General features: G+C 48.4%; 13 protein-coding genes across 13 annotated transcripts; 6 read left to right on the forward strand and 7 right to left on the reverse strand.

Annotated features, from left to right (window-relative positions):
* Positions 1 to 9: 9 nt before the first annotated feature.
* E1B28_004284 (uncharacterized protein) lies at positions 10 to 2,644 on the reverse strand (the record flags this gene model as incomplete). The annotated part of the gene is made up of 3 exons (XM_043148746.1): positions 10 to 232; positions 290 to 645; positions 704 to 2,644. The coding sequence occupies 3 exons, from the start codon at positions 2,642 to 2,644 to the stop codon at positions 10 to 12; spliced, it is 2,520 nt and encodes an 839-aa protein (XP_043013348.1).
* A 92-nt stretch (positions 2,645 to 2,736) lies between these two features.
* On the forward strand, positions 2,737 to 3,567 carry E1B28_004285 (uncharacterized protein; the record flags this gene model as incomplete). The annotated part of the gene is made up of 6 exons (XM_043148747.1): positions 2,737 to 2,874; positions 2,934 to 3,003; positions 3,061 to 3,124; positions 3,178 to 3,265; positions 3,315 to 3,371; positions 3,427 to 3,567. 6 exons carry the CDS (start codon positions 2,737 to 2,739, stop codon positions 3,565 to 3,567), a joined length of 558 nt encoding a protein of 185 aa, XP_043013349.1.
* A 426-nt stretch (positions 3,568 to 3,993) lies between these two features.
* E1B28_004286 (uncharacterized protein) lies at positions 3,994 to 5,089 on the forward strand (the record flags this gene model as incomplete). The annotated part of the gene is made up of 4 exons (XM_043148748.1): positions 3,994 to 4,158; positions 4,213 to 4,320; positions 4,385 to 4,456; positions 4,514 to 5,089. 4 exons carry the CDS (start codon positions 3,994 to 3,996, stop codon positions 5,087 to 5,089), a joined length of 921 nt encoding a protein of 306 aa, XP_043013350.1.
* A 167-nt stretch (positions 5,090 to 5,256) lies between these two features.
* Positions 5,257 to 7,713, forward strand: E1B28_004287 (uncharacterized protein). The gene is made up of 10 exons (XM_043148749.1): positions 5,257 to 5,793; positions 5,846 to 5,935; positions 6,002 to 6,208; positions 6,281 to 6,481; positions 6,544 to 6,773; positions 6,835 to 6,940; positions 6,997 to 7,022; positions 7,088 to 7,189; positions 7,259 to 7,623; positions 7,683 to 7,713. The coding sequence occupies exons 1-10, from the start codon at positions 5,349 to 5,351 to the stop codon at positions 7,699 to 7,701; spliced, it is 1,791 nt and encodes a 596-aa protein (XP_043013351.1). The 5' UTR covers positions 5,257 to 5,348; the 3' UTR covers positions 7,702 to 7,713.
* Positions 7,714 to 8,799: 1,086 nt separating this feature from the next.
* On the reverse strand, positions 8,800 to 10,808 carry E1B28_004288 (uncharacterized protein). The gene is made up of 3 exons (XM_043148750.1): positions 10,035 to 10,808; positions 9,319 to 9,984; positions 8,800 to 9,262 (listed from the first exon to the last, which is right to left on the reverse strand). Exons 1-3 carry the CDS (start codon positions 10,791 to 10,793, stop codon positions 9,173 to 9,175), a joined length of 1,515 nt encoding a protein of 504 aa, XP_043013352.1. The 5' UTR covers positions 10,794 to 10,808; the 3' UTR covers positions 8,800 to 9,172.
* Positions 10,809 to 11,201: 393 nt separating this feature from the next.
* On the forward strand, positions 11,202 to 12,526 carry E1B28_004289 (uncharacterized protein; the record flags this gene model as incomplete). The annotated part of the gene is made up of 3 exons (XM_043148751.1): positions 11,202 to 11,414; positions 11,486 to 12,106; positions 12,170 to 12,526. 3 exons carry the CDS (start codon positions 11,202 to 11,204, stop codon positions 12,524 to 12,526), a joined length of 1,191 nt encoding a protein of 396 aa, XP_043013353.1.
* Positions 12,527 to 14,323: 1,797 nt separating this feature from the next.
* E1B28_004290 (uncharacterized protein) lies at positions 14,324 to 15,601 on the reverse strand. Its single transcript, XM_043148752.1, has 6 exons — positions 15,357 to 15,601; positions 15,210 to 15,299; positions 15,003 to 15,151; positions 14,845 to 14,952; positions 14,503 to 14,786; positions 14,324 to 14,440 (listed from the first exon to the last, which is right to left on the reverse strand). The coding sequence occupies exons 1-5, from the start codon at positions 15,493 to 15,495 to the stop codon at positions 14,553 to 14,555; spliced, it is 720 nt and encodes a 239-aa protein (XP_043013354.1). The 5' UTR covers positions 15,496 to 15,601; the 3' UTR covers positions 14,324 to 14,440; positions 14,503 to 14,552.
* A 507-nt stretch (positions 15,602 to 16,108) lies between these two features.
* E1B28_004291 (uncharacterized protein) lies at positions 16,109 to 16,587 on the reverse strand (the record flags this gene model as incomplete). The annotated part of the gene is made up of 4 exons (XM_043148753.1): positions 16,109 to 16,189; positions 16,240 to 16,272; positions 16,329 to 16,507; positions 16,575 to 16,587. The coding sequence occupies 4 exons, from the start codon at positions 16,585 to 16,587 to the stop codon at positions 16,109 to 16,111; spliced, it is 306 nt and encodes a 101-aa protein (XP_043013355.1).
* Positions 16,588 to 16,889: 302 nt separating this feature from the next.
* On the reverse strand, positions 16,890 to 18,443 carry E1B28_004292 (uncharacterized protein; the record flags this gene model as incomplete). The annotated part of the gene is made up of 6 exons (XM_043148754.1): positions 16,890 to 17,168; positions 17,223 to 17,638; positions 17,697 to 17,871; positions 17,934 to 18,046; positions 18,105 to 18,284; positions 18,350 to 18,443. The coding sequence occupies 6 exons, from the start codon at positions 18,441 to 18,443 to the stop codon at positions 16,890 to 16,892; spliced, it is 1,257 nt and encodes a 418-aa protein (XP_043013356.1).
* Positions 18,444 to 19,095: 652 nt separating this feature from the next.
* Positions 19,096 to 22,060, reverse strand: E1B28_004293 (uncharacterized protein). The gene is made up of 4 exons (XM_043148756.1): positions 21,677 to 22,060; positions 21,592 to 21,623; positions 21,440 to 21,537; positions 19,096 to 21,391 (listed from the first exon to the last, which is right to left on the reverse strand). The coding sequence occupies exons 1-4, from the start codon at positions 22,039 to 22,041 to the stop codon at positions 20,762 to 20,764; spliced, it is 1,125 nt and encodes a 374-aa protein (XP_043013357.1). The 5' UTR covers positions 22,042 to 22,060; the 3' UTR covers positions 19,096 to 20,761.
* E1B28_004294 (uncharacterized protein) lies at positions 19,176 to 20,669 on the forward strand (the record flags this gene model as incomplete). Its single annotated transcript, XM_043148755.1, has 1 exon — positions 19,176 to 20,669. One exon carries the CDS (start codon positions 19,176 to 19,178, stop codon positions 20,667 to 20,669), a length of 1,494 nt encoding a protein of 497 aa, XP_043013358.1.
* Positions 22,061 to 23,158: 1,098 nt separating the features above from the next.
* E1B28_004295 (uncharacterized protein) lies at positions 23,159 to 24,338 on the forward strand. The gene is made up of 5 exons (XM_043148757.1): positions 23,159 to 23,380; positions 23,438 to 23,450; positions 23,510 to 23,554; positions 23,608 to 23,634; positions 23,716 to 24,338. Exons 1-5 carry the CDS (start codon positions 23,274 to 23,276, stop codon positions 24,082 to 24,084), a joined length of 561 nt encoding a protein of 186 aa, XP_043013359.1. The 5' UTR covers positions 23,159 to 23,273; the 3' UTR covers positions 24,085 to 24,338.
* E1B28_004296 (uncharacterized protein) lies at positions 24,308 to 27,247 on the reverse strand (the record flags this gene model as incomplete). Its single annotated transcript, XM_043148758.1, has 12 exons — positions 27,168 to 27,247; positions 27,093 to 27,110; positions 27,012 to 27,032; positions 26,881 to 26,950; positions 26,708 to 26,826; positions 26,404 to 26,656; positions 25,839 to 26,346; positions 25,677 to 25,788; positions 25,388 to 25,614; positions 24,705 to 25,330; positions 24,474 to 24,648; positions 24,308 to 24,424 (listed from the first exon to the last, which is right to left on the reverse strand). Exons 1-12 carry the CDS (start codon positions 27,184 to 27,186, stop codon positions 24,308 to 24,310), a joined length of 2,265 nt encoding a protein of 754 aa, XP_043013360.1. The 5' UTR covers positions 27,187 to 27,247.
* Positions 27,248 to 27,257: the final 10 nt, after the last annotated feature.

A 27,257-nucleotide genomic window follows, 5' to 3' on the forward strand; every position in this document is an offset into this window, starting at 1 on the left:
ACTTAACACCTACTTCGTTTCCAACCTGATCCGAACGGCATTGGCGTGTGCTTGCAGACCTTCACAGTCAGCTAGAGTGGCTACGATGGGGCCCAGCTGCCTCAAACCGTCCGCAGTGATTTCTTGCGACGTGATATACTTTTGGAAGGATTGCGTGTTGACACCACTGAACTGACGAGCGTATCCATTGGTCGGCAAGGTGTGGTTAGTTCCAGATGCGTAGTCACCGCAGCTGTAAGGCGCCAAAATCTCAGTCTTGTGGACAAGTCAGGGACACACGAAAACATACCTTTCAGGCGTGTATGGCCCTACAAACACGCTACCAGCGTTTTCTATTGACTCAACTTTATCGGCAGCATTTTCAAGGTGTAGGATCAGATGCTCGGGGGCGTAATCATTCGAAAACTGGATGGCATCATCGATGGTGAGCGCCTGGACGATGATGCTCTTTGGGATAGATTCCCTCAAGATGTCGACTCGCGACAAGGCTCGGGCTTGTTTATCCACCTCTGACTCAATCCTAGCGAGATGTTCTGGCATCAAGTCAACTGCGACCAAAACCACTTGTGAATCGACGCCGTGTTCAGCTTGAGACAGCAGATCGGCGGCAACGAAGGCGGGATTCGCAGTGTAATCAGCTATGACCTGATTGGCATCTGAATAACAGCCTAGGTAGGTAATGTGAAACGATGTGAGTACGTACTAATACTTCACTTGGCCCAGCCGGCATGTCGATACTGACAAGTGCATCTGTGTCGTTTTGCACCAACATCTTCGCTGCGGTGACCCACTGATTGCCGGGTCCAAAAATTTTGTCCACTTTGGGTACTGTCTCCGTGCCGTAGGCCATAGCAGCAACTGCTTGAGCGCCACCAGCCTTGAGTATCGCCGATGCACCAACGAGATGCGCGACATACAACACCTCGGGAGAGATACTTCCATCCGGTCGTGGTGGCGTAGCGAGAACGACCTCTTTGCACCCGGCCACCTGGGCTGGAATGCCAAGCATCAAAGCTGTTGAAGGCAAGATGGCTGTACCACCGGGGATGTAAAGTCCTACACGAGCGATCGGACGAGCAAACCTGGAACATACTACGCCTGGCATGGTTTCCACTTGTAGAGTGGACCCATCTGTCTGTGCTTGATGGAACTTTTTGATGTTTTCGTATGCCTTGTCGATAGCCAGTTTAACATCTTCAGGTATTTGTGTGCCCTCTTTCGTATAAGGAGGGAACATACACGTAGATTTGAGTTTAGCCTTGTCGAACTTAGCCGTTAACTCCAAGAGAGCGGCATCCCCTCGGACCCGTACCTCTGAGACGATGGGTTTGACTTTAGCGATCATTTCGTCAGATTTGAGAACGGGGCGACGAAGGAGGGCTGCTCGCGCTTCTGGAGAAACTTCTGAAAGGTTGGACGAGCGCATGCGGATAGAAAGGTCGGGAGCAGAGAGGGATGTGGTTGGAGATGCAGTAGGGGAGGATCCCGAGGTCTTCCGGTTCCACTGAGATTTCGCATTTCCCGGCCTGCGAGTTACCTTCTTCGCCTTTCTGTCAAGAGATCGTTCAATATCGGCAATTCCAACACCGAAGGCAGTACACTTCGACAGTGCAAAGTAAAAGAGGTCCGCTGCTTCGAATGCCACCTCTTCCTTGGTCAGCGCACGACAGAGCTCGTCAGCCTCCTCCATAATCTTGGATTGCAACAACTGCGGATCGTCAAATACCCTTTTGGTGTATGATCCAGCGGGTGCTGATTCAAATCGGGACGCCAACGTTTTCTCAAGAGCTGGTAGGCCACTGGCCTCGCCAAAACAAGATTGACGTGGGAGGTGGCAAAATCCAGCCCCACGCTGAACTACCCTGAACTCCAGACTGTCGGAGTCGCAGTCCAGCCGGATGCTGACAACGGTCTGAGTTGCACCAGAGGTTTCCCCTTTGCGCCATAAACCATGCTTCCGAGACTGGTAAGTACCTCTCCCGGTAAGAATGCTCTCTTTGATCGATTCCACCGATGAATAGACGAGGCCCAGTGAATGTCCTGTCTGAGTGGAGACAATGGTGGGGAACAATCCATCCGGTCGATCGGACCTAATGGGGGCCAGGAAGATATCTGCAACATTGATCTGGGTCGGGGAGGTTGGGGCATGGGTGATCTGAGAAGAGGGTAAGACTAGGTTTGTCCCGGTAGCAAACAAGGCACGTATAGTCTGTATAGACGGAGGGTGGGAGGAGTCAGGAAGAACATGAATAGGAGAGTTTGCGAAGAATTGAGAGACTGAAGTGATAAGATCTAGGTCAATTTCCGGTGTTTTGAGCAAAACTCCAGAAACACCGTTCCGCACCGTATCAGAAACAGCGCTGACACTGGCGACGTCGAGTAAAAGAATTGATCTCTCTTTGGGAATGACACCGATAACCTCCTTCGCAGAAGCTAGCGGTAAAATGACTTTATCGACACCGGAGTCCAGCAATTCGATGATCTGATCCACTGAAAATGGATTATTGTGATCCAGAAGAGCATGAGAATTGAAGGGGATATCTGGATGAGACGAGGATACTATAAGGGGACCAAGGAGTGATAAAGAGCTGAGGAGTTCGTTACGAGACTCGTTCGAGTCGATGAGAGGAAGAAAACGAGTCATGGTTGTGTGTCAAAATATTCTCACCGGCGCGGTGCGGTCCGGTTCATTGAAAGAAAATCAACAATGACATCAACCTTCTTTCTACGGCTACCATGTCTTCCAACATCTACCTTCCTCACATCCTTCTCTCCATCCCCAGGCATCCAGTTACAGCTTTGGGACTTCCTCTAGCGCTTGGAATACTCAGTGCTTCTTCCACGAAATCTGTTGTTCGAGGTCAGTGGTATCGGGTACGTTGTTTGTTTTTCCCTATTCTGCACTCTACAAATCTGACTAAAATGTTACGAAGAATCTGCGCGCACCTCCTGGCCGACCTCCACGTCAGGTTTTTCCTATCGTCTGGCCTCTTTTGTATTTGTGTCAGTGTTGAATCTGCCTACTACATGTGTTCTGGTGCTGATGTGACTTGAATGAAGCTATGGGTTATGCTTCCCACCTCGCTGTCAAAGCATTCGATAGCTCCCTTTCCTCAAGTGTCAAGTACGTTAATCTCAACTACCCTCCTTTAGTCCGTTTCACATCATTGCTTCTAGATCGTCCTTGACCTTAGGACTTGCGCTCTACTACACGCAACTATCGCTCAACTTCTTATGGAGTCCTCTGTTCTTCAATTCAAAGCAGGTAAAATACGCGTATTGGCTTTGTCGTTCCCTAATTGACCTGTAACTAGGTCGGTTTAGCACTTATCGACAGCGCTCTCTTGGCCGGGACAAGTTTTTATATGACTGTCAGTTGCTGATTGTACAAACTCTCAAATCTTAACCTTGGCTGACATCATCTAGAAACTATTTCATGCACCAACAAACTCAAGAACCACGGTGTTCTTGTTGCCATACTGCGCATGGCTTACCTTCGCGACGTACTTGAATGGTGGCATATGGTGGCTTAACCGAGGAACAAATGATTTTTCCAGAGGAGACTAGGGATAGCTCATCGTATTACTTCAAGCTGCACGATCCACAATACAGTTCTTCCTGGAGCCCCGCGTTTGGCCCGGTCATAACGCGATCATACTTTACGTAAGTTTCGACTTCACAGATTGCTGAAATCCAACCCAGGAGGATGCAGACTCAGCACCACAGCACCACAACGTGGTGATGGCCCTACGAGTGGCTTCATCCAAGCATCTGTTTCATTGTTCGTGTCCAACACATGTCAGATATAGCGCTTTCATCGATGAATGAAGGAATCAAAGCCGGATTTTGGCGAATAATGTGTTTTGTTTACAATCTCATCCCTTTGTTCTTTTTTTCTCTCCCTTAGTCTATAAAAGCAGCTCAAACCTCCGTACAAACTTGCACGCCCTCTCTTCCTGCGCTGCCACCGCCGCTCGTTATCATACGCTCTCCATGGAATTTCATACTCCGCCACCCGTCCGCAGAGAGAAAAGTTACCGGAAGCCAGTTCCCGTCTATATACCATCTCCCCCGGCGTCGCCTAACGCTCCTTCAACGTCTTTGCTGCCGTTGTCGCCTATGGTCGTGTATTCATCTCAACGAGAAAGTATACCTCCTGTGAGTACAGTTTCTATTGAAATCATCAGGAAAAGATTAATGTAAGCAACTTAGCTTCCCGCTGACTGGAAAACAATGCTACAGCGCGCTATGTATCTAGATATGGAAACAGAGACAACTCCGCCACTCGAACTCAAAACGCAAGATGAAGCGGGTGAAAGGGTCTGTGCATTTTCACGATTTTCTCGTTGCCTTTGAAGCTCAGGCCAAAACGCGTAACATCTAGCTTAATGATCCTCCTGCTGGAGGCGTTCCTGTCCCTCAACGTCCCAGAAGTCCTAGACGGCGATTACCTCAGGTGAAGATCATATACGCGCTTTCTACGCCTCGTTGCGAGTTTACTTATCTCTCCCAGGCCTTCAGGCCTCCTACGCCACCTTTATCAAGAAAGCGGAAATTCCGAGACGAGGATGCCTTGTCGATTCTCGTGGCCCAACCTTCATCATCGGAGACGAACGCCACCGACACAGCCTTACGGCGCTTTCCCGCAAAGTTGGAGCCTTTAAGATACATGCCTGCCAATCCGACTCAGCCTTCGTTGAGTGCACGAACTTCCTTCAGGACCGAACGATCGGCAGTTTCTTCACTCACTCTTGTCACACCCGGTAGCCACGGTTGTGGGACCGTTCGCAGTGCGCAACGCCACGATTCTGACGATCCTACCTTAGACCAGTGGCACGATCTTCCTGTCCTTCCGATGCACGTTGTCAAACTTCCGAGTGGAAAAGTCGAGATCGGTAAACATCTAACGAGCGCCGCTTCCGAAACCACCTGGCGTGGACGTATAGACTGCCTAACCAGTCTAGTTAAAAACGGGTTTCTTGCTTTCACAGGTGCTTTGAAGCATGCGCTCTGTGGTTGCTTTGCTGGACTGAGTTGCAATGTTATCACTGTATTTTTACCAAAGAGCACAAATGGACGAACAACGTAAACACCCCCATTCCTTCTCTATACCTGTACCTGTACGAGTAGTTTTATTGCATAGCATCAGGATGTTATAATACTAGTGGCTGGGCCAATCAGGATGAAAGGCGTTTTTCCCGAGATTACTATATTGGGCTGACCGACCTCCATCTCGGGTGGATTATGTGCCTTTGACGAAACCACCTCCATCCTTACTTCTCTCTCAGTAAGAGAAGAAACCCAGTCTTCACTTTTACTGTGACAGTCCTCAGGCCACTCGAGTCTTTATGGGTGCCAATAAACGGCATTCTCAGACTCAGACCAACCATGACGTCTTCGACGAAACCCTGGCAGGAGCCATAGACCCACCACTTCTACCGAGATTACGCTCGGACAAGGCTATACCACACCAAACTCCTTTACCAAGATCATTGGTCGAGTTTAGAGAAGAAGAAGGAAGAGAGATTCGAAAACGAAGGTTACGCGCGCTTTGGAACCACATTTGCGAACACGGGTATCTCACTGGATCTCATCCACGCATCTCCAGGAAGGCAGACCTGGAAGGAGCTGAAAACCTTCGCGCTGAGTATGAGCACGAGCTTTTGGGACGTTGCTTTGTGGCCCCCTCCGGCTCATCGTCCTCCGGTTCATCGCCATCGTCGCCCGGGACAATGACGCGCAAACACATCGAGTGGAAGGAGTTCAAAGCGTATGCAGAGGCCAAGGAAGTTGGTGCGTGATGATTGGATTTGTCTTAAACCTGGTCACTCATCCCGTCATTCAGAACTCTGGGGCATCTTCCACGACGAATTGGATCTCGACGGTAATGGACGGCTGGACGCGCATGAATTGAACATGGCACTGCGGAGGTCCGGTGAGTTGAAGCAAATGTTACACGTTTTAACTCGACAGGCTCACGACCTTCGTTTACACTCTCAAGGTATCCTGTTATCACAAGCAACATTATCCGAGTTTATGACCTTCCTCACTTCTTCCGCCCATTCTCGTCCAATAACGTTCGCTGAATTTCGGGATTTTCTCCTTCTGCTACCCCGAAAAATATCACCTGCAGAAATCTATAGGTACTATCAATTGACGAAATTTCTGGGCGATGACGGCCGAGGTGCGGCCCGCGTCACGATGGAAGGTGGGTGGGAGTGGGAGCTTGTTTCATGGTTATTTCATGGATAAACAAACTTGGTGCTAACACGTCCTGTAGGTGATGTGAGCCTTAGTGCCGAAGATAAGCCTCCACCTCCGGCACTTACACCTACTCGGATGCTGACCGTCGATCCAATCTCACACTCATATCCGCAAAATGAGGGCCACGAAGATGAGGAAGAGGGCGATGATATCCAGAGCTTTTTGGACCATCACACAGCACTCAAATTCCTTTTGGCAGGTGGAATTGCTGGTGCTGGTATGTAAAGTTTAAACAATGTACCCTGCGAGTTCTGACAACCAAGTCGTGAAATCCTTCAGTTTCACGGTCAGCCACAGCACCTTTTGATCGTTTAAAGATCTTTCTTATAACCCGACCCGCCGACGTTGGCAATGCAGGGAAAGCATTAGGCGGAGTGAGAGTGATCGGGGCTGCCGTTTCCCGGATCTATATTGAAGGTGGTCTTTTGGGTTTTTGGGTCGGAAATGGCCTGTCTGTGGCGAAAATCTTTCCAGAATCTGCGATCAAGTTCTTTGCATATGAATCGTCGGTGAGGAAGCCTGCCCTCTGCCTTGTTTCCGACATTTACGTGCTGGTCTTTATGCGAGTAGAAACGCGCTTTCGCTCAGTATTGGGACGGCGTAGACGATCCTCGAAACATTTCTGGTCTCAGCCGCTTCCTTTCTGGGGGGATTGGGGGGCTAAGCAGTCAACTCAGTACGTAGAAAAAGCTACTTGCCTTCCTCGTTTGTCCTTACGAGGATGAAACACAGGTATATACCCAATAGAAACGCTGAAGGTCAGGAACCCGTCGCTCGTTTCCTTTCATTCAATTAATTTTCTCCTCTTTCTTCGACACGGTAGACGCAAATGATGAGTATTACCGGACAAAAACGTACATTAATGGACGCTGCGCGGCACTTGTGGAGGCTGGGAGGGATGAGGGCCTACTATCGCGGTTTGAGTGTACGTCTTCAGGCCAGCTGCATCATGCACATGCTGGGTTGGGAACCGAATGACTCACGAATTAATCAGATCGGACTGTTGGGCGTCTTCCCGTATTCAGCTATCGACATGTCAACATTTGAAGCACTGAAGCTCGCCTACTTACGATCAACTGGGAAAGACGAACCCGGAGTACTGGCACTACTTGCGTTTGGGAGTCTATCCGGTAGCGTTGGAGCTACATCTGTATATCCTATGAATTTGGTAAGGACGAGACTGCAGGCTTCGGGGAGTTCCGGACATCCACAGAAATATACGGGAACATGGGATGTTGCTCTCAAGACATTTGAGAGAGAGGGATGGAAGGGGTTCTATCGGGGACTCTTACCCACACTGGCGAAGGTGGTGCCATCAGTTTCGATATCCTACGTTGTATATGAACATTGTAAACGAAGGTACCTGCTGTATTTCGTGTTGATGTTTTGGATTTGTTACTTATGGTCTTTTTTCTTAGACTCGGCGTCGCGTCGTAACCAACAATCGCCTACTTTCATTTGCATGCATAATAGAGGACCTGCCTTTACTTTTTGCTTCGCTTATCGACTTGGACGTCTATGGGTACCACTTTAATACCTCCGAATACCCCCCATACCCCCCAACCTAAATCTCCTCTTTTCTTGTGATCACCTATGCTATCGTGTCAAAAGTATTCTTTGTACCATTATGCTTGGTTTATCCTTATTAGTCGTGATGGATTTAGAGTCACATCACTGGGCCTCCGGAATAAAGTTGAAGTACACTACCTGTAAACATATCTAGGAATGTTCCTGGCCAGTTAGTCGACAGGGTTCAGAATGATACGCTTATAGGTGGTGGGGTTGACGGGGAGCACGAACATCCTCCACGGTAAGAATAACGTTTTTTAGATGTTCGCCACAAAAAAGGGAAGCAAAGCTCTGCGCACTTGGTTATTCTGAGGCGTAGCTCACACTATACTGTCCTTATCGTTCATCTAGGTCAAAGCGACATTGGGGCCGGGTTGGCCCGAGACCTGTAACACTTTGGTGTAATTGAACCAATTGAAGGCAAGTTCGCTGCCATCGGGATCATACGAAGCAGATGCGCGCGTCCAGGACAACCGACTCTCCGCGGTCGGACTCGTGTTAGTACGAGATTTCCATTGCGTCAAAGTTACACGGACCATCCGCGACTACCATCAGATGGTGTCCGATGGTGATTGTTAAGAGAGAAATTCCCGTTAACAGTCCACCAGCAGCATAGCAGTGGCGTTACCGCTCTCGCTTGATGACGTTTAGAAACTCGGCGAGAACATTGGTGCCTCCCAGGCAAGAGTGGGCCGAGACTTGAGCGTTGAATACCTCTAAGCCATAGTAGACAAGATGGCCCTCGAAGGTTTTTACGAGAAGCGAATCGGCAGAAAGGAAAGGTCACGACGAAACCATAGGCAGAGATAACCTTGTGGATGGTAGGGGTGGCTTTAATATCAAGCTTCTTGGGATGAATGAGGAGAGAGACTCATTTCGGTCGGGAAGACTTGTACCGTGCAGATTCACATCGAGAGTCAGCAGTCCAGCGAGCCTGAGCATGTCGCATGTCATCGATCATCCATGACGAAGAACAAACGAAGAAAGATATCGATAAGAGATGTGGGAGTCGTTTTATGTAAACGGAGCAGACCCATTTTTGCGTGAGATGTGAAAAGTCCCCTTTCCCACCTTGAGAAAGCGGGGTTTCCGGAGTTTCTGGGTGAGTTACAGTAAGCTTCAAGGAACCAGTGATTGACCTCAGCTTCGGAAGCCGGAAACGTGAAAAGGTATGTCAAATCCTCCGACTCCTCGCAGTTGGCTTATCCAGGGGTCATCTGAAGTTTCCCACCGGATGCTCACAGTTGCTATTGCGGAAGTTGGCAAGAGATGGAATTTAGTATCCGCAACGGTTATTTATGCGATCGGCGAAGTCGGGCCGGGGTTTTTAAAAAAAAGTCTACTCGTTAGGGTTCAAAATAACGCGTTTATAGGTTGTAAGATTCACAGGAGTTCGAACGTCCTCGACAGTTAGAATGATGTGCATGCTCTGTACGCAACATATCAATCAACTTGACCGTGACAGACCAAAAAAAAACGACTCACGATCTTGTTGTTGGGCGTAACCTTCACGATACTTCCAGCATCATTCAATTCAGTAAACGTGGCATCGGGCGAGACGCGTGGAATGTCCCCCTCCAATCGCTGCACGACCTCCCTGTAGTGGAACCAATCAAAGGACAATCGATCACCATCTGGATCATACGAAGCGGATGCGTCCAAAACAACCGACTCCCCAGGCTTATACGATATCTCCATCGCATCAAAACTACACGTCTCGTTCACAATCACAATCGGATGATGATTAACCTGCGAAAAGTCCCCGTTTACAGTCCACTGCATCCGACCGGCAAAGTCGAATTGGAACGCTCTCCGCCATCGCCATATAGACGCATAGCGGCTGAAAAAAGTGTCTCCGTTCAAACCGATGACAAAGTCGGACGCATCGCTGTACGTCGAGGTTCTTCCGGAACTGTCTGCAAGGATGTAGCGCCCGCCCCAGCTACCCCATTCAGGATGACCAGGAGCATTAAGGCCATTGGGGAGAATGGATAGGAAGGAGGGTGTGTCACCTTCCATTTGGAAGGTCCAGTTTAGGTATTCTGATCCCAGTGCGCCGATACGGATGTGGTCTTGTAGCCATTCGTTGGTGATAAGGGAGGTGTCCGGGCCACCTTTGTCAAAAGGGCGAAGTAGTTCTCCGGAGATACCCTGGCGAGATTAGATACGTATGAGTCCAAAGGAAATGGTTGGGGACGTACTATCCAAGTGGGAATCGAGTACTCGCTGAAGCCGTGAATGGAAACGATGTAGAAGAGAGTGGGAAAGTTCCATCGGATCCATGGGCCGGTGTCATCTTGGTCTGAGATGGTATACACACGCAGTTTTTGGACAAAGTCTGCAAGAGCATCGGGATCACGCTCTTGCTTGACGATGTTGAGGGATTCGGCAAGGACATTGGCACCCCCCCATGCAAGAACCCAGAGGGGCCTGGTAGAGGCGTCGGTGGCTTTGATGAGGGCAAGAGAGGCGTTACTTGGGGACTGCGCGTTGAGAGCGTCTAAGCCGTAGACCGGTTGTCCAGTGAAGGTTTTTGCGAGAAGAGAATCGGCAGAAGGAAAAGGGTGGTCGGCAGGGACATTAGCGTCGAGATTGTCGACGACGGACCCATAGGCAGAGATGACCTTGTGGATGGTAGGGAGGTCTGTGGTGTGATTGAGCCAAGTGGAGGTAACTGCTGCAATGCCTTGGATATCAAGCTCATTGGCATGAGTGAGGAAACGGACGAGACTCATTTGATCATCTGGTTCATTGCTGATATCGGTGAGGACAAAGACACGGGGAAGAGACCTGTACCGTGCAGATTCACATTGGGAGTTGGCAGTACTGAGCGCAGCGAGGAGGGCAAGGAGTAGTGCACAGATGAGCATGGTTCGAAGGAAAGAAGACCTCGTGGACGCCGGAAGAATAGTCGGAAAACGAACCGGCAACAACCGGTTGGGGCTGTACTTCCGATGCATAGCTTGAGCGCTTGCTTTCCAAGCTGGCCCAACCGAGCTATCCGAGCGGTGTCAGCAACTGTGACATGACATCCATGACAAACCGTGTCCGGCACGCGGCTCGGGTCGTACGACAGCAAAACAGCGCAAAAAAAAACAGCACAGTCAGTCTATAACGGTTTTTCCCGGATTTTCGAGCGGAAACGGAGATGTTATGTGATGATGATTTGTCATGTGCGATGTTGAATAATTTTTTTTACAAAAAGCGCGGTCATGTCCTTTCCTCCGTCCGCCGACCCCACCACTGCCTGTCCCAGGTCCTCGACGCTGAGGGCCCCTCTCAGTCTGCCTACCCTCGGTCGTCGTCGTTCTGTCTCCGGACTACCACCCATCTGCCCCTCTGACTCTCTACTACCACCGTCACCGCCCATGTCTTCATTCTCTCGACTTGTACAATGGTTCCATCTTCATCCCAGTCACCTCGTTTTCATAAATTGGTCAAGGTCGTCTGCACATCCTTCTGACGACGACAGCCTCGCTTTGCCTCTCCCTGCCTCAGCGACAAAGACCTCGTTTGGAGACGTTTTCGATGAAAAGCTGCCCGGCGCTGCGCAGCATCATCGCTTTCTTGCCCTTCCATCAGTGCGTAGTTTCCGTAGTCGACTTCATAAACTCTCGGTTCTGACAGCTTCTTCTACATGTTCTCTAAACAGGCCCACTTTCCCGTATTTCTTGTTTTGACTCTTCTCCCAGTCTCCACTTGTTTCGTCTATTTATCCTTACGAACACTCCCCATCTCCGTTTCCTGGCCACACACCATAACCGACATTGCACAGCTCGGTAGAGAACTGCACGGCTACTCCCACAGCGGTCTATGGCCCCTGGCACATGTCATTGCCGTGATGGCAGTATCAGCCGTTTGGAAGCACGCTTGGTCCATTCCAGGTAGCGTCGTTTGGAATGTCATCGCAGGCGCTCTTTTCTCTCCAGCTCTCGCGACAATTCTCCTCACCTTTCTAACTACCCTCGGTTCAATATGCGCTACCCTACTTGCAGCCCCCCTTGCTCCCTTTCTCTCCCATTTCTTCCCCAAAGCGCTCGAAATGACGCGTCTTACTTTGGAAGGAGATGCTCCCACTGACCCCTTAATATCATCAACCCCCTCGTCATCTCATCCCTCCGGCGCTTGGGTCCGTCTCTCGATCCTCCGCCTTGTCGGCGTCGTTCCTTGGTCTGGCATCAACATCGCTTGTGGGGTATGCCAAGTTCCCCTTGTCGATTGTTTCCTCGGTGCGTTCATTGGTACTCTGCCTTGGACAGCTGTCACTTGTCAGGTAAAGCAAAATCTCACTTGCGATTTTCATTCCGTTTGCTGACGGCAACTCTTCCTTTTCAAGATCGGCGATATCTTACAAACTGTGGCGTCCACCCCATCACCTACCCCACAGACAGTCTCATCCTTGCTATTGTCACCCAACGTCATCTTCAAGCTCATCCTTCTTTCTTTCCTCTCTCTTGCACCTATCCTGGCCAAGGATCGCTTAAAGGCCCTTGCTTCTGGGACTGAAACCCCGAGTCACACGGCCGGTACCGGACCTGAATCCGAAAAAGACTCACGCATGAGGAGTTGGGTAAAGCGTTGGAAAGTTCGTCTACCTTCCAGATCGAGAACACGGACATCGGAGGAAGAGAGGTTGCAGCTGGTCGACGAGAAGAGGCAGATGGAAGAACGGTTGGAAATGTTACCGCCGTAGAGGGGACAAGTGTCTCTTCCGATACCCGTGTTCTATTCCGCTTGCTTCTGTCTTGCCATTCACTCCGCTTGCTGTCCCCTATCATTCATTGCCCCCTCTAGAAGCCTACATCTCACGTTGTCATAATGTCCTTCGCTTTTTAATGATCGATAATGACCCTCCCTCCGCCTCCCGCGTTTATTTTTATTTCCCGCCGTATAGTTCTCTCGGGTTCTCATGATTTCTTGTTTTTTTTTAGTAGACTCCATCATGTTTCACATACAGAACTCTGTTCGTCAGTCCATCATCATTCAGTGCCCATTATTGTTGCTACCATATAGCTCACGAAATCCCACTTGTTTAATCATGACTAGTTTTATCAGAATCAGAAGAGTTGCCTCATCATTCCGCGGCCGGAAATGTCTGAGTCAAACAAGCTTGGTTTGAGGGAAAAGTCTGACATACAAGACCTAGGCTCTGATCGGGACTCGGAAAAATGGGAAATGTATCACATAGATAGAAGCAAGCTCTGCCGTTCCCATAATATCCTCACTTCCGAGTCCCTTGAACTCTTCCAACTTACGTTTTGACCTGAGGAGCGGGGATCAGGAGGAGATTACGTGAGCGGGGTTCTTTCGTTCTGTCCAAAGTCGAAACTGATGTTCTTTCCTTGTTCTACAGACGAATCAAGTCCGAGGTTTCGCGCGGATCTCGGCTACTATGGTGTGTTCACGAGGTAGAGATGGATAGTCCGAAGATGCAGATCTCAACAATATGGCGTTCGACTTGAGGGATAGGTAAGCTCTCGAGGCCGTTAGTCTTTTCCTCTTCATCACCCACCTTTAGTATCTAGAAGAATACGGCGGCGAGGGAAGCTAAGAGCGTGTTACTTGGCGATCATACGAGTCTTGAGATTCGGTGAGTTTGCTTATCATTCTCGTTCATTCGCTTTTCTTGCTGCGCAGTTGCTGACCCATGCCTGGCGCAGAATCCCATGAACGGGCTCACGCTCGATTCTGAATTCAGCGAAGCTTGCTCCCTTGGTCACTGTTGATTATCGATATTCGACAACTTCCTATTTGCGTTTTGACCTGAGGAGCGTCTGCCTACTTGGGTCTTAGACTCCGGTTTCGATCACAGTAGCTATGCAGACTATTCTGACAATTGACGTGGTCTGTATAACTGGTAGATTATGATCAATAGGCATTCAAACGAGGGCGGGCGGATCTAAAGACGATGAGTGGGAAGCAGCACACAAGTACGCACTTTGAGTTTGAGCGTTCGCTCAACGATTAACGCGCAATATCTGAGGTGGCGAACTACTTGCAAAAACGATTATTGGCTGTAGATAAGAGCAATAGATGTTGAGTTGAAAGCAGAGGACAATCATAAGCCGCTAATAGCAGGTTCAAGACGTACACACAGAGAAGAGACATGAGCAACATTATCGAGGGAAAATAAAAAGAGAACATACCTTGGGACAAGTAGACGTGGTAGAATACTATCGGTACCGTCGTTCGGTGCACGCCCAGGTACTTCTTCTCGCACGAGGAAGGAGGCTCTCAACCGATAGGGTGAAAAGGCAGTGGAAGCGGAATTTGAGTTGTTTTGAGCCGGTCCTTTCAATCTCTTAGTTCTAACCGAATATGCCAGGTGGCGCATAGGGCAAGATTCGTCGCCAACTTTCAGAGGCAATGGTTGTTACATCGTTAGTATACCGTACTACTTCGATCTGTACATAATACTAGATACTAGCTAAGTTGAGATATGCACCCACACATGGTCTGATTTGCTTGCTTCGAATCTCAGTAGCAATAATTAAAACTATAAGTTTTTTGTTGTAATGTAACAGTACGGAAGTAACAGGCTCAATTTACAGGTCAAACAAAGAAACAGAAATACAAGAAGAGGATTCCAACAAGGGTATAGCAAAACCTATCATAGCTTGTGAGTTACAGGTTCAGACAGAGAAGGGGTATTTGAAATTAAATGCTTACTGCCAATTCAACATCCTTCCACACTGAACAGCGGGTCCCAGAAGAACACACTAGCTATAAATGACTCTACACCCAATGGCCTTGCAGAGGCCTTGTTTCATATGTTGCTCTGTTAGCAGTCCATTGTTCTCATCATAGTGATGATATCCTTGAAAGTAGGCCACCAGCTGGTGGAGAGTGAGGTCATTTATGTCATTCACCCTCTTAAGATCAGGTAACACAACTTCTAAGGGTTCAATATCCCTAAAATTCCTTCGCACTGTGATCACTGGCCGCTGAGGGTCCTAGAAACATGAACTGGAGGTCAGTCATATATCATGAGCTCAAGGCACTGGAACACACTCCAGCCAAAACGTTCACTTCACGATTTGCTCCCCAGGGCATTGTGTTGTCCAGGAAAGGGACTTGGTCAAGGGGACCAAGAATTCCATCTGTTTGTATGTTGATATACTACCACTGGAATTGAGCCAGTAAATTGAGAGTTAAAGCAAGATTCTCACTTGGATTGTCTGTCGCTGCATTGCAGCCAAATCTACCTTCAAGGTGCGCACATCCCCCATCAAGGTGTGCACATCCTCTTTCAGGGTGGTGATATCGAGTTGGACATTTTGCAAGGTATTATGGATTTGCTGTAGAACGACACCGTGATCTTGTGGCCGAGAAACACGTCAGTATGTATTACAAGCGCATATATCCAGGTATCTGACCTTGAGGAGCAGGGTCGGTGGCTTCGAAAAGCTGCTTTTTGTATTTTCCGGCGTGGTATAGTGACCTCAAATTTACACCATTTCCTTTTTCTACAGAGATCCTATTAGCTTGTCTGGGCGAGAAGTTGCGAAAGGCGATGGACTTACGGTATCGATGAAGTAGAGCATTTTCAAACGCTATGGCGTAGCCTGCATCCTCAGGGGTTACAGGGTCCTGTGGGTCTGGAGGTTTTGAGACGTTATAAACGAAAGTTCCTGGCTGAGGATCGGACAGAACGATAGGCATGGCTGTTGAGCGGTGTGGTGGGGAGAGTTGGAGGAGACGCGCGATGTGTGATCGCGTCCAGGAATCGCCATCATGTGATCATGGTACTTGGGTACCAATGCCTACGAGTTTAAACTCCGGTATGTAAGTTCCAACAAGCTAACAAAAAAAACAACACAGGTACAGTCGGGGACGGTAGACTAGTCATAGCAGACCTTAGCTAATTACGGGATCAGACTCAGATTATCGAGAAAAGCTTGAATAAAAAACTCGGAAATTTTTTATCGAGGATTTCGGGCCGGCCGAAAATTTTGGGTCTGGAGACAAAAGTAAGTGTGCTCTGATGCATGCCTTGACTCATTATTTCGATTCAAGACGGCGTCTGGTTGGTACCATAACAGCTCACAGATTTCCCTTGTTCAATCACGAAGCTATGGAATGATGATGAGACAACCTTAACAACTTTCTGATTCTGATAACTAGTCAGAAGTCTGTGTTGTCAAACAAGACACAGACTTTGATCGAGACCGGAAAAATGGGGAATGTATCGGTGTCAAAGAGCATACATTCGCATAGTTGCATGAAGAGCTGGCGTTATATAGTGGAAGACATACGCTTCCAAAGTTTTCCTAGTTTAGTGAGCTGCTCTTCTGCTCTCCTGGATGATATTCGACAACTCTTCCAACTTGCGTTTTGACCTGAGGAGCGTGCCGAGCTGAAGGGGAGGTGAGGGAAGAGTGGGTTACAATGATTGAGACGACATACCCGCTTCTTTGTCAGTTTTCTGGCTTTCTTGTCCTATACGAGTAAAAAATTCAGTTGCAAGGAAAGCAGGGGGGAAAAAGGTAACACACCTTCGAGTTCCTCAACAACTCCATAACTCGCCGTTCATACGCCGAGAATCCAGCAACCTCTCGGATGACAGACCGAACAAACTTGGTCTTGGTGGATTGAATGCCCTTGCGTTGACTTGGGCGTTGGGCTTTTGGGATGGGTGTTGTGGGGTGGCCTTTGTTTAAGCCCCGAATCAAGTCTGGGGGAAAAATCGATGTTAGTACAAGTTTGGCCTCATTCCATCCTTAGACCTTAGAGAGACTCACTGGATCGTGTCATTTCTTACCGATGAGTCTTGGGCGAGTATTGTCAGTTGGTCGATTTCACTTCACGTTCGGGTGGGAAAGACTAGCCACGTGTACATATCAGTGGCTTGAAACTGCACAGTTGGTTCGCACGGTTATGTTCCGATTCTTCCGAGGCTGTTCGGATAACGAGGATGCATGTATAGACCCCAAATAAGAGTAAGAGTTATTAAAGTACCTTTGAAGGTTACAAATGTGGAATCTGCGCAGTGGTAAATAAAAAAATGAACGTATCATTAGATTCAAAACCCATAACCGGAAACTCGACTGTTACTGTTATCCACCAACAGGGGCCACTTGTTGTCTGACCATCCGTACTTGTCCTCCGGAAGAACCACGTATTTGTTGCAACTGATGCGACGAAATATGAAGTGTATTAGCTGTGGGTGCAGTCCTCACCGAGTGTAGTAGGGATTCAGGTATGATTGTCGATGCCGGCTTCGTACCATATTTTCGTCCTCCAGGTGTGCTGCTATTAGCCATTTTTCCCTTTGCAACACCAGGTTCCTCCTCTTCCTCTTCCTCGTCGTCATCATCATCTTCGTCCACACCATCCTAAGAACCGAATCTGAATCTCAATGTGAGGTTATTACTTCAAGAATGACCCACCGGATCGAAATCCTCCATCCGTCTGTCCTCCTCCTCCTCCTCTTCGTCGTCGTCATACTCTTCATCTTCATCGATCCATCTCCCTCTCCAATCCACCATATCCAGTTCCTCAGGACTTTCGGGCCGCAATCTTAACCAATGCATCCTCGGCCCAGATTTCGCTCGCTCGCTGACTTTGAAGCCGTATATCCTGGGTACATAAACGTAACCTGCCGCACGTTTCTGACCTCCGTGGGGATTGGGATTTTCGAACGAAGTGGAACCCCCACGCGAGACAGACCCATTACTGCTCCGTGGTGATGAGCTCGCGGCTGCTAAAGCGGTGGTGGAGGCAGGGGCTTTCCAGAACGGGGCGGGAGCGAGCTCTTTATATGTTTGGAAGAAGAGATGGGCAAAGGTTGTTCCGAAAAATGCGCCTGTAGGATAGAATCATAAGCATGAGTAAACCTAATAGCGTGGTTTTGAGAAACGCACCGTCTACGCCTTGGAATCGACTACTGGGAGGACTATAGATATCATTGCAATTGGGACAGAAGAGTTTGACCGTCTCGAGCCCTGGCAAGTCTGATCTACCGCATGGAACCACGTTGCATCCCACGCAGTACACTCTTGGGCAGGAGCCAAATATGCCAGCTTCGTATTTGTCTACCTAACTCGCATGGGCAGCACTTCAGATTTGATCCGCACATCGCGAGTTGGATGGTTGCCTACCATAGCTTGAAGACCGACGCGCGTGAGGATGTATCGTTGATGTACGAGTCCGTAAAGCATCTCGGCGGATGATTCGACGATTGAAACGTCTGGGATTTTGGCTGCCTCTTCATCTAGTTGACGATCGATGAGTTCGGATTTCTGTCTCTTTTTTGGCGCGGATGCACACACCGGGCTCGACATCTAACACCATCTCCATAGCCTCCTTCCAGAATGGTACCATCGTATTCAAACCGGTGAGATTGAAATCGTCCTCAATAAAATCCTCGGTGACTTCGCAAAAGTATTCATGGCCAGGTAATGAACAGAACCAGCTGATCCAAGTTAATGTCGATGTCGGTGTAGATGAGGCTGACATGGAAGTAAAGGTGAGAGTGTTACCCTCGTGTATAGAACAAGCGAGATACTATACTCACTATAACCTTCTTCGGCCTCCTCCATTATTTCATCCCCTTCGCCAGTCCCACTGATAACTTCCTCCTCCTCGAACTCTTGCTGGGAAGCGTCCATCAATTCGTTTGTGGACGTCACGATTAAGGAAATATTGAATATAGACCACTGCCAGGCAGCAGCTTGTGGTTGTGACCCAAGAGAGGTTTAAACTCCGATCACATGTTCATGGCGGAATCAACTTCCTGCCTTGATGATGTGGTGAAGATTCGTCTCTCATCCAATATTGATACGCATAAACTCCAACCAAGCATGTCCTCGTCGTCTAAAGTTAACTTATCTGACTACCCGACCCGAGAACCCGAAATACCTCCCAACACTCTCCCACACCCTGTGCTGCACAACTCAAGCAATGAACAGTCTGCCAATTATGTGAAACTCATCGACCGTTAATGGGTGCGGTTGGGCAGAATCCCGCATTGAAGAAGTGAAAGGGATGCGAGACGATAATCGTCTGCCTGGGGTATCAAGGGGTTTTACTCACAAGAGATTTGGATTGCCACAAATTTCTCGCCATTGTTTCGTCAAAGATCAAAGTCCCGGTGTTGACATCGTTGTGTTACGACTTTCGACCTCTAGGAATTTAAATGGAAGTGAGCACTGAGCAGAGATGTGACTTCTATATTTATCAAGTTCGGCATAGGAACTTGGTGGAGTTTTGATAATGAGAACTGGTCTCATGAAGGTTGCACCCGCAGTTACTTATGTACGGCTGAGTCAGTACCACAAACCTCCGACATGAATGACATTGACTGGTAAAGCTCAAACTGAAACTCAGTAAAGGCACAACCCATGAAGTTGGGGATAATTGGCGGAGGACCTTCTGGTTTTTATGTCGCCTCTCGAATTCTATCTAGGACAAGCAGACCCCTGCGGATCGACATTTACGACCGTCTCTGGTGCCCACATGGGCTCGTGCGGTACGGTGTTGCCCCCGACCACCCTGAAGTCAAGAACTGCATCCATAAATTTGACACAGCTGCATCCGACCCTCGTCTCCGTTTCTTTGGCAATGTGAACGTCGGAAACACAGGCGGTTTCAAGCACAACCTTCAAATCCCCGTACAGTCACTATTGAATAACTACACTCATCTTCTCCTCGCAACGGGATGCACGAAACCGAGACTACATCCATCTTTACCGCCCCGGAAAGGTGTAGTTGTACCCGCTCTTGACATAGTTCACTGGTATACTGCTCATCCTTCCACTCCTTCACCGCCGCCTCTGGACAAGGTCAAGCACATCTCTCTTATTGGACTGGGAAATGTATCGCTGGATGTAGCTAGAATTCTCCTCATGAATCCGAACGAGCTGGCTCCGTATGACGTTCCGGAGAGCGTGTTGGATGTTCTTAGAAAGTCTACGGTCGAGCATGTGTCAATTATCGGGAGAAGAGGGCCTTTGGAGGCGGCTTTCACAACGAAAGAGTTGAGAGAGATGATGGAATTATCGGAGGCTAGAATGGTACCTCTGGATTCACCTTTGTTGGCCACCGATGAAGGGAGAAAGTTGACACGCCAACAAACCCGGACACTCGATCTCCTCAAAAAGGGTTCGAAGAACACGTTTCCGGTCTCTCCGAAAAAGACATGGAGCCTGGAGTTCTATAGAAACCCTTTGGGAATCATTCCTGGCGAAGGCGGGCATATACACATCCTAACGTTGGGACACACAGAAGTGGACAAAACTACAGGAAAAGCAGTACCGACAGGCCTCACAACGCAACTCCCTACCGACCTGGTTATCACCTCTTTGGGATTCCACGGGGAATCTTTCACCTTACCTCCTTCATCTTCGTCTCCGCACCTCGATTCGCACTCGACCTCCCCCGACTTGTACTCCCCCACACTCGGTCACCTACGCACCCTTCCTCCGGTCAATCGTCTCATTTCACCAAATCCATCTGGCCATATTCTCAAGCACATGTATGCCTCTGGTTGGGCGGCTACGGGAGCGAAGGGTATTTTGGCAACGACAATGATGGACGCCTATAGTGTTGCGGACGCGGGCATCTTGAAGGATGTTGTCTTGGCGGATGAGGAGGTCGAGAGTGGGAGATTAGAGGAGGAACTGTTGCTCAATCCTCTCGAGGCATTTGATGTAGACCTCGATTCCCTTCCATCTGAGGTTGAGCAAGGTCTGTGTGAGGGAACCGTCACAACATATGAGAATTGGAAGAAGATTGATGAGGCAGAAGTCAAACGAGCCAAAGATGGAAAGGAAAGAGAACGGATGACATCTTGGGAAGAGGCTAAGGCCTTCTTGCGTGAGGTTTCCAACGTCTGACGGCGTGGTCATGGTCGTGGTTCCTTATGCGAATATAATACATACTGTGATAAATAAATTTATCAAGGTAGAAAGAATCTAGAGTAGCTACCCTATTCGAAAGCACATAGTCTATCCCTTTGGATTCTCCCAGACAGTAATGCCGGTCCAAACACCAACAGCATTAAGAGCTGCCCTACTACCCAACTTATCAGGACATACCTTACCTTCTCAAACGGTGTCCTCAAAGCCCGAATCTCTGCCGCAAACGTACTAATCGTCGTCAAGCAACCACAATAGCCGTCCCCAAGTCCTTGTAGGATGGAGCATGCACCGGGCGAAACAGGACTCGCGTTGACACCCATATTCTGTAGGACGTGAAACACTGCAAGTAGTCCAGTTCCAATCATGTTAGCCATGAAGGTACCCAAGGGGAGGGAAGCGAGGAATGGATTGAAATAGATGGAAAGGAAGTAACGGGTAAGTGTCCCGGGAAAGGCGAACAAGAGTGCGGCGGTGGCTTGGCCTCGAAAGGAAGGGGGTAATCGAAAATAGATTGGGAGTGTGGCGATGTAGGCGAGGATTGAGAGGATAGTGAGTGATATTCGGGCAGTTCGGGGTGGTTGAGATAGTTTAGGTCTTGGAATAGTTGGTTCAATGAATTTAGAGAGATAGGATCCGAAAGACATCGACCCTAATGAAAGCGATAGGGTAAATACAGTCTTCGTGAGGCCGTCTATAAACTGTACACCGGATGAGGAGGATGATTCACAGACTTGACAAGCACATACATCTTGGAATCCGCCTCGATCACCGCCACCAGCATTGATCCACGAGTTGAATACATCCAACTGCCATCCCGAGAAGGTCGTCAAAGAGCCGCAGAAACCTGGCAATCAATCTTGGTTCATAGGTTCTGTTCGCACTGCCGGAAAGGCCTCACCCGTTGTGATAGCAGTATATAGCGGAGCGTAGCTAATTTCGGACTCCGTGATCTGTATACTAATAAAAAGCATAACATGACTCACAAATCGCCCATTGGTCCCTTCAAGCGAAGGAAAAAACCCATAACGAAACATCCGGTGGACTGTACATAGGCCAATGGAAATACACTCTGATCATCGTATGTGGCAAGAGCTTGAAGACCTAGTCGCGCAAGCGTTCCAAATATTGAAAAAGGAATGAGAAGGGCGAGTACATGGGGTGAGAAAGGATGGTATGTTTTGGACGGTGGGAGCGGTTGGGATTGGCCACCCGGCACACAATCAATAGAAGCTATGGATTCTTCGCTGCGGTGATCCCCGTCGAAGTCTTGTTGAGAGCGTACAGATTCGACGTCGGCTTGAACTGGATGTTGGAGTGTTCTCAGTTCTTCGTCTTTCGAGTTGGTCATCGAAGGGAACGACGAAGTGTCGGAACTTAGTCATCATGTTATATTCACCTGTCTTCATCAAGAAGCAAAATGGTATGATTGGCATTATGACTCGTTCGGAAATCGAAATAGTGTTCTGTATTCGAGCATCTTTCATTACAGTACGGACGAGCCAAAAGGAATTTATATATGGAATTTCTATTCACCGAAGCGAAATGGTTCCAAGCTCTGACTGGATTTGCACGGCACTCAAAACGAGCTTGATAGTAATCATTGAGACTGATTACTTTAATTTCAAAGGCTCGAGGCAGGCGACTCAGGCGACTGTGAGAAGGACTAATTGATCTCGTTTTGAAATTTACTAAGGTTCGGACCCGCGACACCCGAAGGTGCGTTACCGCACATATAGATATGTATTAGCAACAGTGCACAAGTCGGTGAAGACCTGGAAGGAAAAGCTGACTTTCTACTTTCATCGACTATTATCGACTCACAGATTAGATCTGTGTTTTCGAACATGCACATTCTCGAGAGCCGTATGTTTATAGAGCTCTCTTTAAGTAGTTCGTCGGTAGTCAAAAAGTACATGCCACACCAACACCAGCCTCAAGTATCCTACTCCATACTACGTACTTCGACCCATCTGGCTTGTATGACTGTTCGAGAAGGTAAGGAATCGGTTTTCAGTTCGGAGGCGACCAATATACCTTACGGCGTAAATTGAAAGCCTACAGCGCAGGTCCATCAGGAAGGTCAGGACGCCGCTGCCCCCACAGTGGTGTCCGACCTGTCAAGGAGCTCGAGGCCTTATTGGAAAGGTGTCCACAGACCCTGTCAATAAAAAAAAATAGTGTGGTGTATGAGAAAAGCGAAGCTCTGAGATGCCTAGGGATGCAAAGAGAGCATTATAATACTCTGAATTGATCTGGGTCCTCGCCATTGAGCACAGCTGGCTAGAGAAATGGCCTGAAGTACATTGGTATAAGAGGACCTCGGATGTAAGATGATAAGAAAAAAGTTAAGCGGACGGATATGATGGCTAGTTTAGGGCCGGCTTGGGTGAGAATTACGTTAGCGATCAGGGGCCCTTGCGGTGAGAACAAATCGAAGTTGAGAAATCGAGCAACTCAGCAGATACCGATGTTCCTTTTATTCTCCCCTCACCAGTTCTCGCACTTGACTTCTCCTACTTAAAGATTGCTGGATTACCTTCCCTCAAATTGCCGCCTGCGAGGCGCTTCTTGCTCGGTTTCATGCCGACCACAACGCGTTATACCTCTCCGATCCCTGATCATTACTACGCCATATTTGCCTTTTACGAGCCGTTCCTTTGTACGGTTGGCTTTTTCGGTGCTTGGGCGTACGTCTGTCGTCAGCTTTCTCGCTTTCCCACCAGCTTATCCAGAGCCATCGACAGTGATCCAAAAACCGTGAGGATTCTGTTCTGACCTGGTCTCTTCGCTGGCAGTCCAGGTTCATTCTACATTAGACCCATGATAGTCAGGCACCTTGGCCATATGACAACCCTCCTCCAGTAGGTGACCATCTTGCAGTTCTGAACATAACCGAACTAATGGCTTTCACTAGGATATTCTGCCGAGGGCTAGTCTTGTTGTGAGTCGAATCTGTCACCCGAATCGTCCCGGGAATGACTCTGTACTAATTTATCTTAATCGATCTTCCTTTTCTCTTCAGACAGTTCTACAACTCGCTCACGTCTGCTTCCTCGTAGGCGTAATTAACTTTTTCATACTTTCGGCCGTGCGTCGTCATTTGCATGCCCATCCAGCTCTCCAGGAGAAGCTAGTGTCCGCCCTTTTAACTCCTCTCCTCGTTGGCGATTTCTTACATCTATATGTGACAACATGGGCTTTGGGCGACGATAAATGGAACTTCACAACTTGGAGTCCCATGCTTTGGACGACAGTCGGCTTGGGATTGACTTTGCTCATCCCGAGAGTTCTATGGCATATGGGAGTCGCTCGATACGTTGATTCAAGGGATCGTCAGGAACGTTCTCGTACCACAATCCCGAGCGAAAAACCCACGACCCACCCGCAATGACATCCAATTCGGTAGTCCATGTCGACATTCCTGTCCACTCGTGACCGTTCTTTATTAAGTTATTTATCTGTTACCAACACTGTTTCCGGAGGACGTTAGGTCGCTCTGTCCGAATGGGGGGCGGTGTATATTTTTTGTAGTTGCAGTTTTCAGTTCAAGTACAGAGTATATTACATACTTAAATCGTACGCTAAAGGATACCTCGACTCACAAAAACCAATAATTAATAAGGGCTATCCACAATGCTGGATTTGCTTGCTCCTGGAGCCAACGAGTGTCTCGTGGGCTTCTTCAAGTTCTTCTTGTTGATTCCAAACACGTTGTTCCTCAACGCAACAATCTGGATCATATGGATTAGATGCGCCAACAAAGCACAGAATGCTGCTTACAATATCTTGATCGCTGTTCATTCTCCAATTGTCCTGCACGACTGCATCTTCGTACTTTTTGATCTCGTAGCGATCAAGAAGACCTTTCTTCACTTTAGCAAAGTCCCAGGCGATGACGAACGGTCCGGTGGATGTGACAATAGCGTTTTCTTCTTGCCCTTCTCCAAGATTGAACCTACAATTACCTCGCTTAAGATGACGGAAAGGATGTAAGGTGCGGAAAAGACTCACCTCGCAGGAGTAAACGAGATATTATGATTCATGTATGCAACGTGTTCATTCCTGAGTGTCAGTCGACGAGGAATGGGTTTGGCATTGGCCGGGAAGCTGCGATCAAACCCTGAAGAGCCGGCGTATTTGCCTTCCCCGATGAGTGTATCAATCAATAACAAATAGGTCTTGGTGGTGGCCACGATATAACGACCGTTGGCTGTAACGTCGACACCTGTAATAGGGTCGCCCAAGGGAGGAAGTGCGGTTTTTGCGTTCTTCCCGATGGTGTCAAAGAGGCGGATATCACCCTTCTCACTTGCGACAGCTAGTTTGCCGGAAGCAGTAGTGGTGACACCAGAAAACTTATTTTTCCCGGCGTATTGCTTGTATTGGCTGTCAACCATTTTGGCCCCTGAAACACGGGGGTCGATACGGAATAATGCATTGTGCGACGCGCCAACTAGAGTTTGCTCAGGAGTGAATTGAGCGAGCTTGTTATCGGGTGCGATATGATCAACCGTAATGTCGTCATGAACTTTCCACTCCTCCACGATTTTGCCTCGTTCAACATCCAAATTGAAAAGCGAGTTCGGCTCGTTGGGATTCATCAAGATCATCTTGGTATCTTGATCGTGGAGCATGAGCTTAACGAAATGAGTGTTAGTGTGCGAGAAGTGCGAGAAAAGAACGACGTTGCTTACATGCTTAGGTTTGAAAAGCTTGCCTTTAGGTGTGGCGAGCTTGCTGATCGTAGCTTGATATTTGACATCGTGGTCTGAAGTGGATCCGAACACCCCGATATTGTTTCCACGAACCACATAGGAGCGATCACCTTTATAGCCCACGACAAGTTGCGAGTTAGTCTCGCCCGGTATTGGAGGTGGTAAGTCTTCGTCTTCATACACGGGCTCGTCCTCCTCGTCGCTTTCTGTTATCAAATTCCATGAGTGCGATTCGAAGACGTAGGAAAAGACTTCATAATCAGCATACCGTCAGGATCAAGTTCAGAAAGGATTTCCTCTTCCTCCTCTTCGTCTTGATCTACATCCTTCATCTCGACATCCCCAATATTCGAACTCCGAATATAGTTCCTCTCGTCCTCCTGAAGGAAGCGTGAGGAGCACGCAACCAGTTCAAAGGCAGCGACTATACCTTGAGTTTATCCCAAGATGCTTGATGGAGTGATTCCCAAGCACACCGCGTGAACACGTCCAAAAATCTCGCATAAATCTCTTCGGAAGGAAATCTAAACAGCCACCCATCTACTCTGTTGTCATTGTGAACGAAATTCCACGTAACAGATTTCATCTTTTCAGACCAACGAGGATTCATACTTGGCATGATAGAATGTACGAGCAAGGGGCCTTCATCTACAGACGCAGTTATCCAGAAGTGGTAAGTCCCTCCCTTGGTGGCAAGCTGTGCTGTGACAATCCCTTGGTGAGTAAACTCATGTTGTTCGGGCTCCCAGTAGTAGAGTTCAGCTTCAGTAGCAATCAATGAAGAGAGCGAGTCCAAAAGCGACGATGACGCTTTAGATTTGCCCTTATCATTAGGCATGGACGCGGGGGCAGGATTAGTGATTTCTTCGACAGAGGATGTGGACGGTGCCTTAGTGACAACTTTACGTCGTGGAGGCGGCTTCTTCGGAGTCGGAGGTCTTGACGAGGAAGGAGTTAGGAAATTGTCGCATTATAAGCCGCTGTCATATACTCACTTCCACATAAATTCATCCAATTTGACATCTTTGACATCTTCAGGGTTGACTTTGTACTTGCGCTCGTACATTGCATGATACATGCAAGTTTCGAAGAAGGCTTTGGTGGGAGCATTTGTTCCCTGTGCAACGAATTCATACATTTCATCGACGTCTCCTTCAAGATCGCGCCAAATGAAAGTCGGCTCCCCGTCCGTTTCGCCAGTCCGAAATTCTAGCTCTTCACTGATGAGAAATACGCGCTCTTCGTCCGCTAGTGAATGTGTTAGGCTCACTAGCTGGGATTGAGAAAGATGCCACTCACTTTCTTCCTCATCCTCCAAAAGCTCCTGGTCGCCTTCTTCATAAACCCTTGTGATAACTAACTGGAAATTATGCTCCACCGATGGTACACGCCGGACAGTTGCCATTGCTTCTGGATAGCTGCAAGTTTTCAATTCTAAGTATGAAATCCAATGTCTCGTTTCTTCAACTCACATGCATTCTCTGGATGATCGAATGTTGCCTGGACGAACGAGAAATAGCTGGCCGGCCGGGATTTTGACAACTAGAGCAGAGTTTTCGCATTCAGCATGACTGAAGAACGAGTGTAGTGATTTGGAACTCACCCTCTGCAGCATTGGGGTCCTCTAGAAGACAATTTAGGTAAATGATTCTCGATTAGGGACAGATAAGGCGAAGATACGCACGCCAGACTTTGCCTATGACTACGAGTTTGAACGAATGAGAAATTTACTCTGACGAGTAGTCGATCGTCTACTCACGACTTCTGAAGATATTCATGGTGGGTGGGCAACCGAAAGTACAGTGACTCGTTGCTGAATTCGGCAAGTGGAGAGCGCGATGTGACCAAG

The sequence above is a fragment of the Marasmius oreades genome, chromosome 2 (assembly GCF_018924745.1).
Source record: "Marasmius oreades isolate 03SP1 chromosome 2, whole genome shotgun sequence".
Classification (NCBI taxonomy): domain Eukaryota; kingdom Fungi; phylum Basidiomycota; class Agaricomycetes; order Agaricales; family Marasmiaceae; genus Marasmius; species Marasmius oreades.

Coding starts and splice junctions, on each gene's coding strand:
- E1B28_004293 (XM_043148756.1), bottom strand. CDS start 22,041: ATGACCAACTCGAAAGACGAAGAACTGAGAACACTCCAACATCCAGTT. Junction 21,624..21,676: donor AAGGGACCAATGGGCGATTT/GTGAGTCATGTT, acceptor GTCCGAAATTAG/CTACGCTCCGCTATATACTG. Junction 21,538..21,591: donor ATATACTGCTATCACAACGG/GTGAGGCCTTTC, acceptor ATTGATTGCCAG/GTTTCTGCGGCTCTTTGACG.
- E1B28_004295 (XM_043148757.1), top strand. CDS start 23,274: ATGCCGACCACAACGCGTTATACCTCTCCGATCCCTGATCATTACTAC. Junction 23,555..23,607: donor CATATGACAACCCTCCTCCA/GTAGGTGACCAT, acceptor GGCTTTCACTAG/GATATTCTGCCGAGGGCTAG. Junction 23,635..23,715: donor TGCCGAGGGCTAGTCTTGTT/GTGAGTCGAATC, acceptor TTTTCTCTTCAG/ACAGTTCTACAACTCGCTCA.
- E1B28_004290 (XM_043148752.1), bottom strand. CDS start 15,495: ATGCCTATCGTTCTGTCCGATCCTCAGCCAGGAACTTTCGTTTATAAC. Junction 14,953..15,002: donor TGCAGCGACAGACAATCCAA/GTGAGAATCTTG, acceptor TTCCAGTGGTAG/TATATCAACATACAAACAGA. Junction 14,787..14,844: donor AAGTGAACGTTTTGGCTGGA/GTGTGTTCCAGT, acceptor TCATGTTTCTAG/GACCCTCAGCGGCCAGTGAT.
- E1B28_004288 (XM_043148750.1), bottom strand. CDS start 10,793: ATGCATCGGAAGTACAGCCCCAACCGGTTGTTGCCGGTTCGTTTTCCG. Junction 9,985..10,034: donor ACTCGATTCCCACTTGGATA/GTACGTCCCCAA, acceptor TAATCTCGCCAG/GGTATCTCCGGAGAACTACT. Junction 9,263..9,318: donor TTACGCCCAACAACAAGATC/GTGAGTCGTTTT, acceptor TGTTGCGTACAG/AGCATGCACATCATTCTAAC.
- E1B28_004287 (XM_043148749.1), top strand. CDS start 5,349: ATGGGTGCCAATAAACGGCATTCTCAGACTCAGACCAACCATGACGTC. Junction 5,936..6,001: donor CATGGCACTGCGGAGGTCCG/GTGAGTTGAAGC, acceptor TACACTCTCAAG/GTATCCTGTTATCACAAGCA. Junction 7,023..7,087: donor ACCCAATAGAAACGCTGAAG/GTCAGGAACCCG, acceptor TCGACACGGTAG/ACGCAAATGATGAGTATTAC.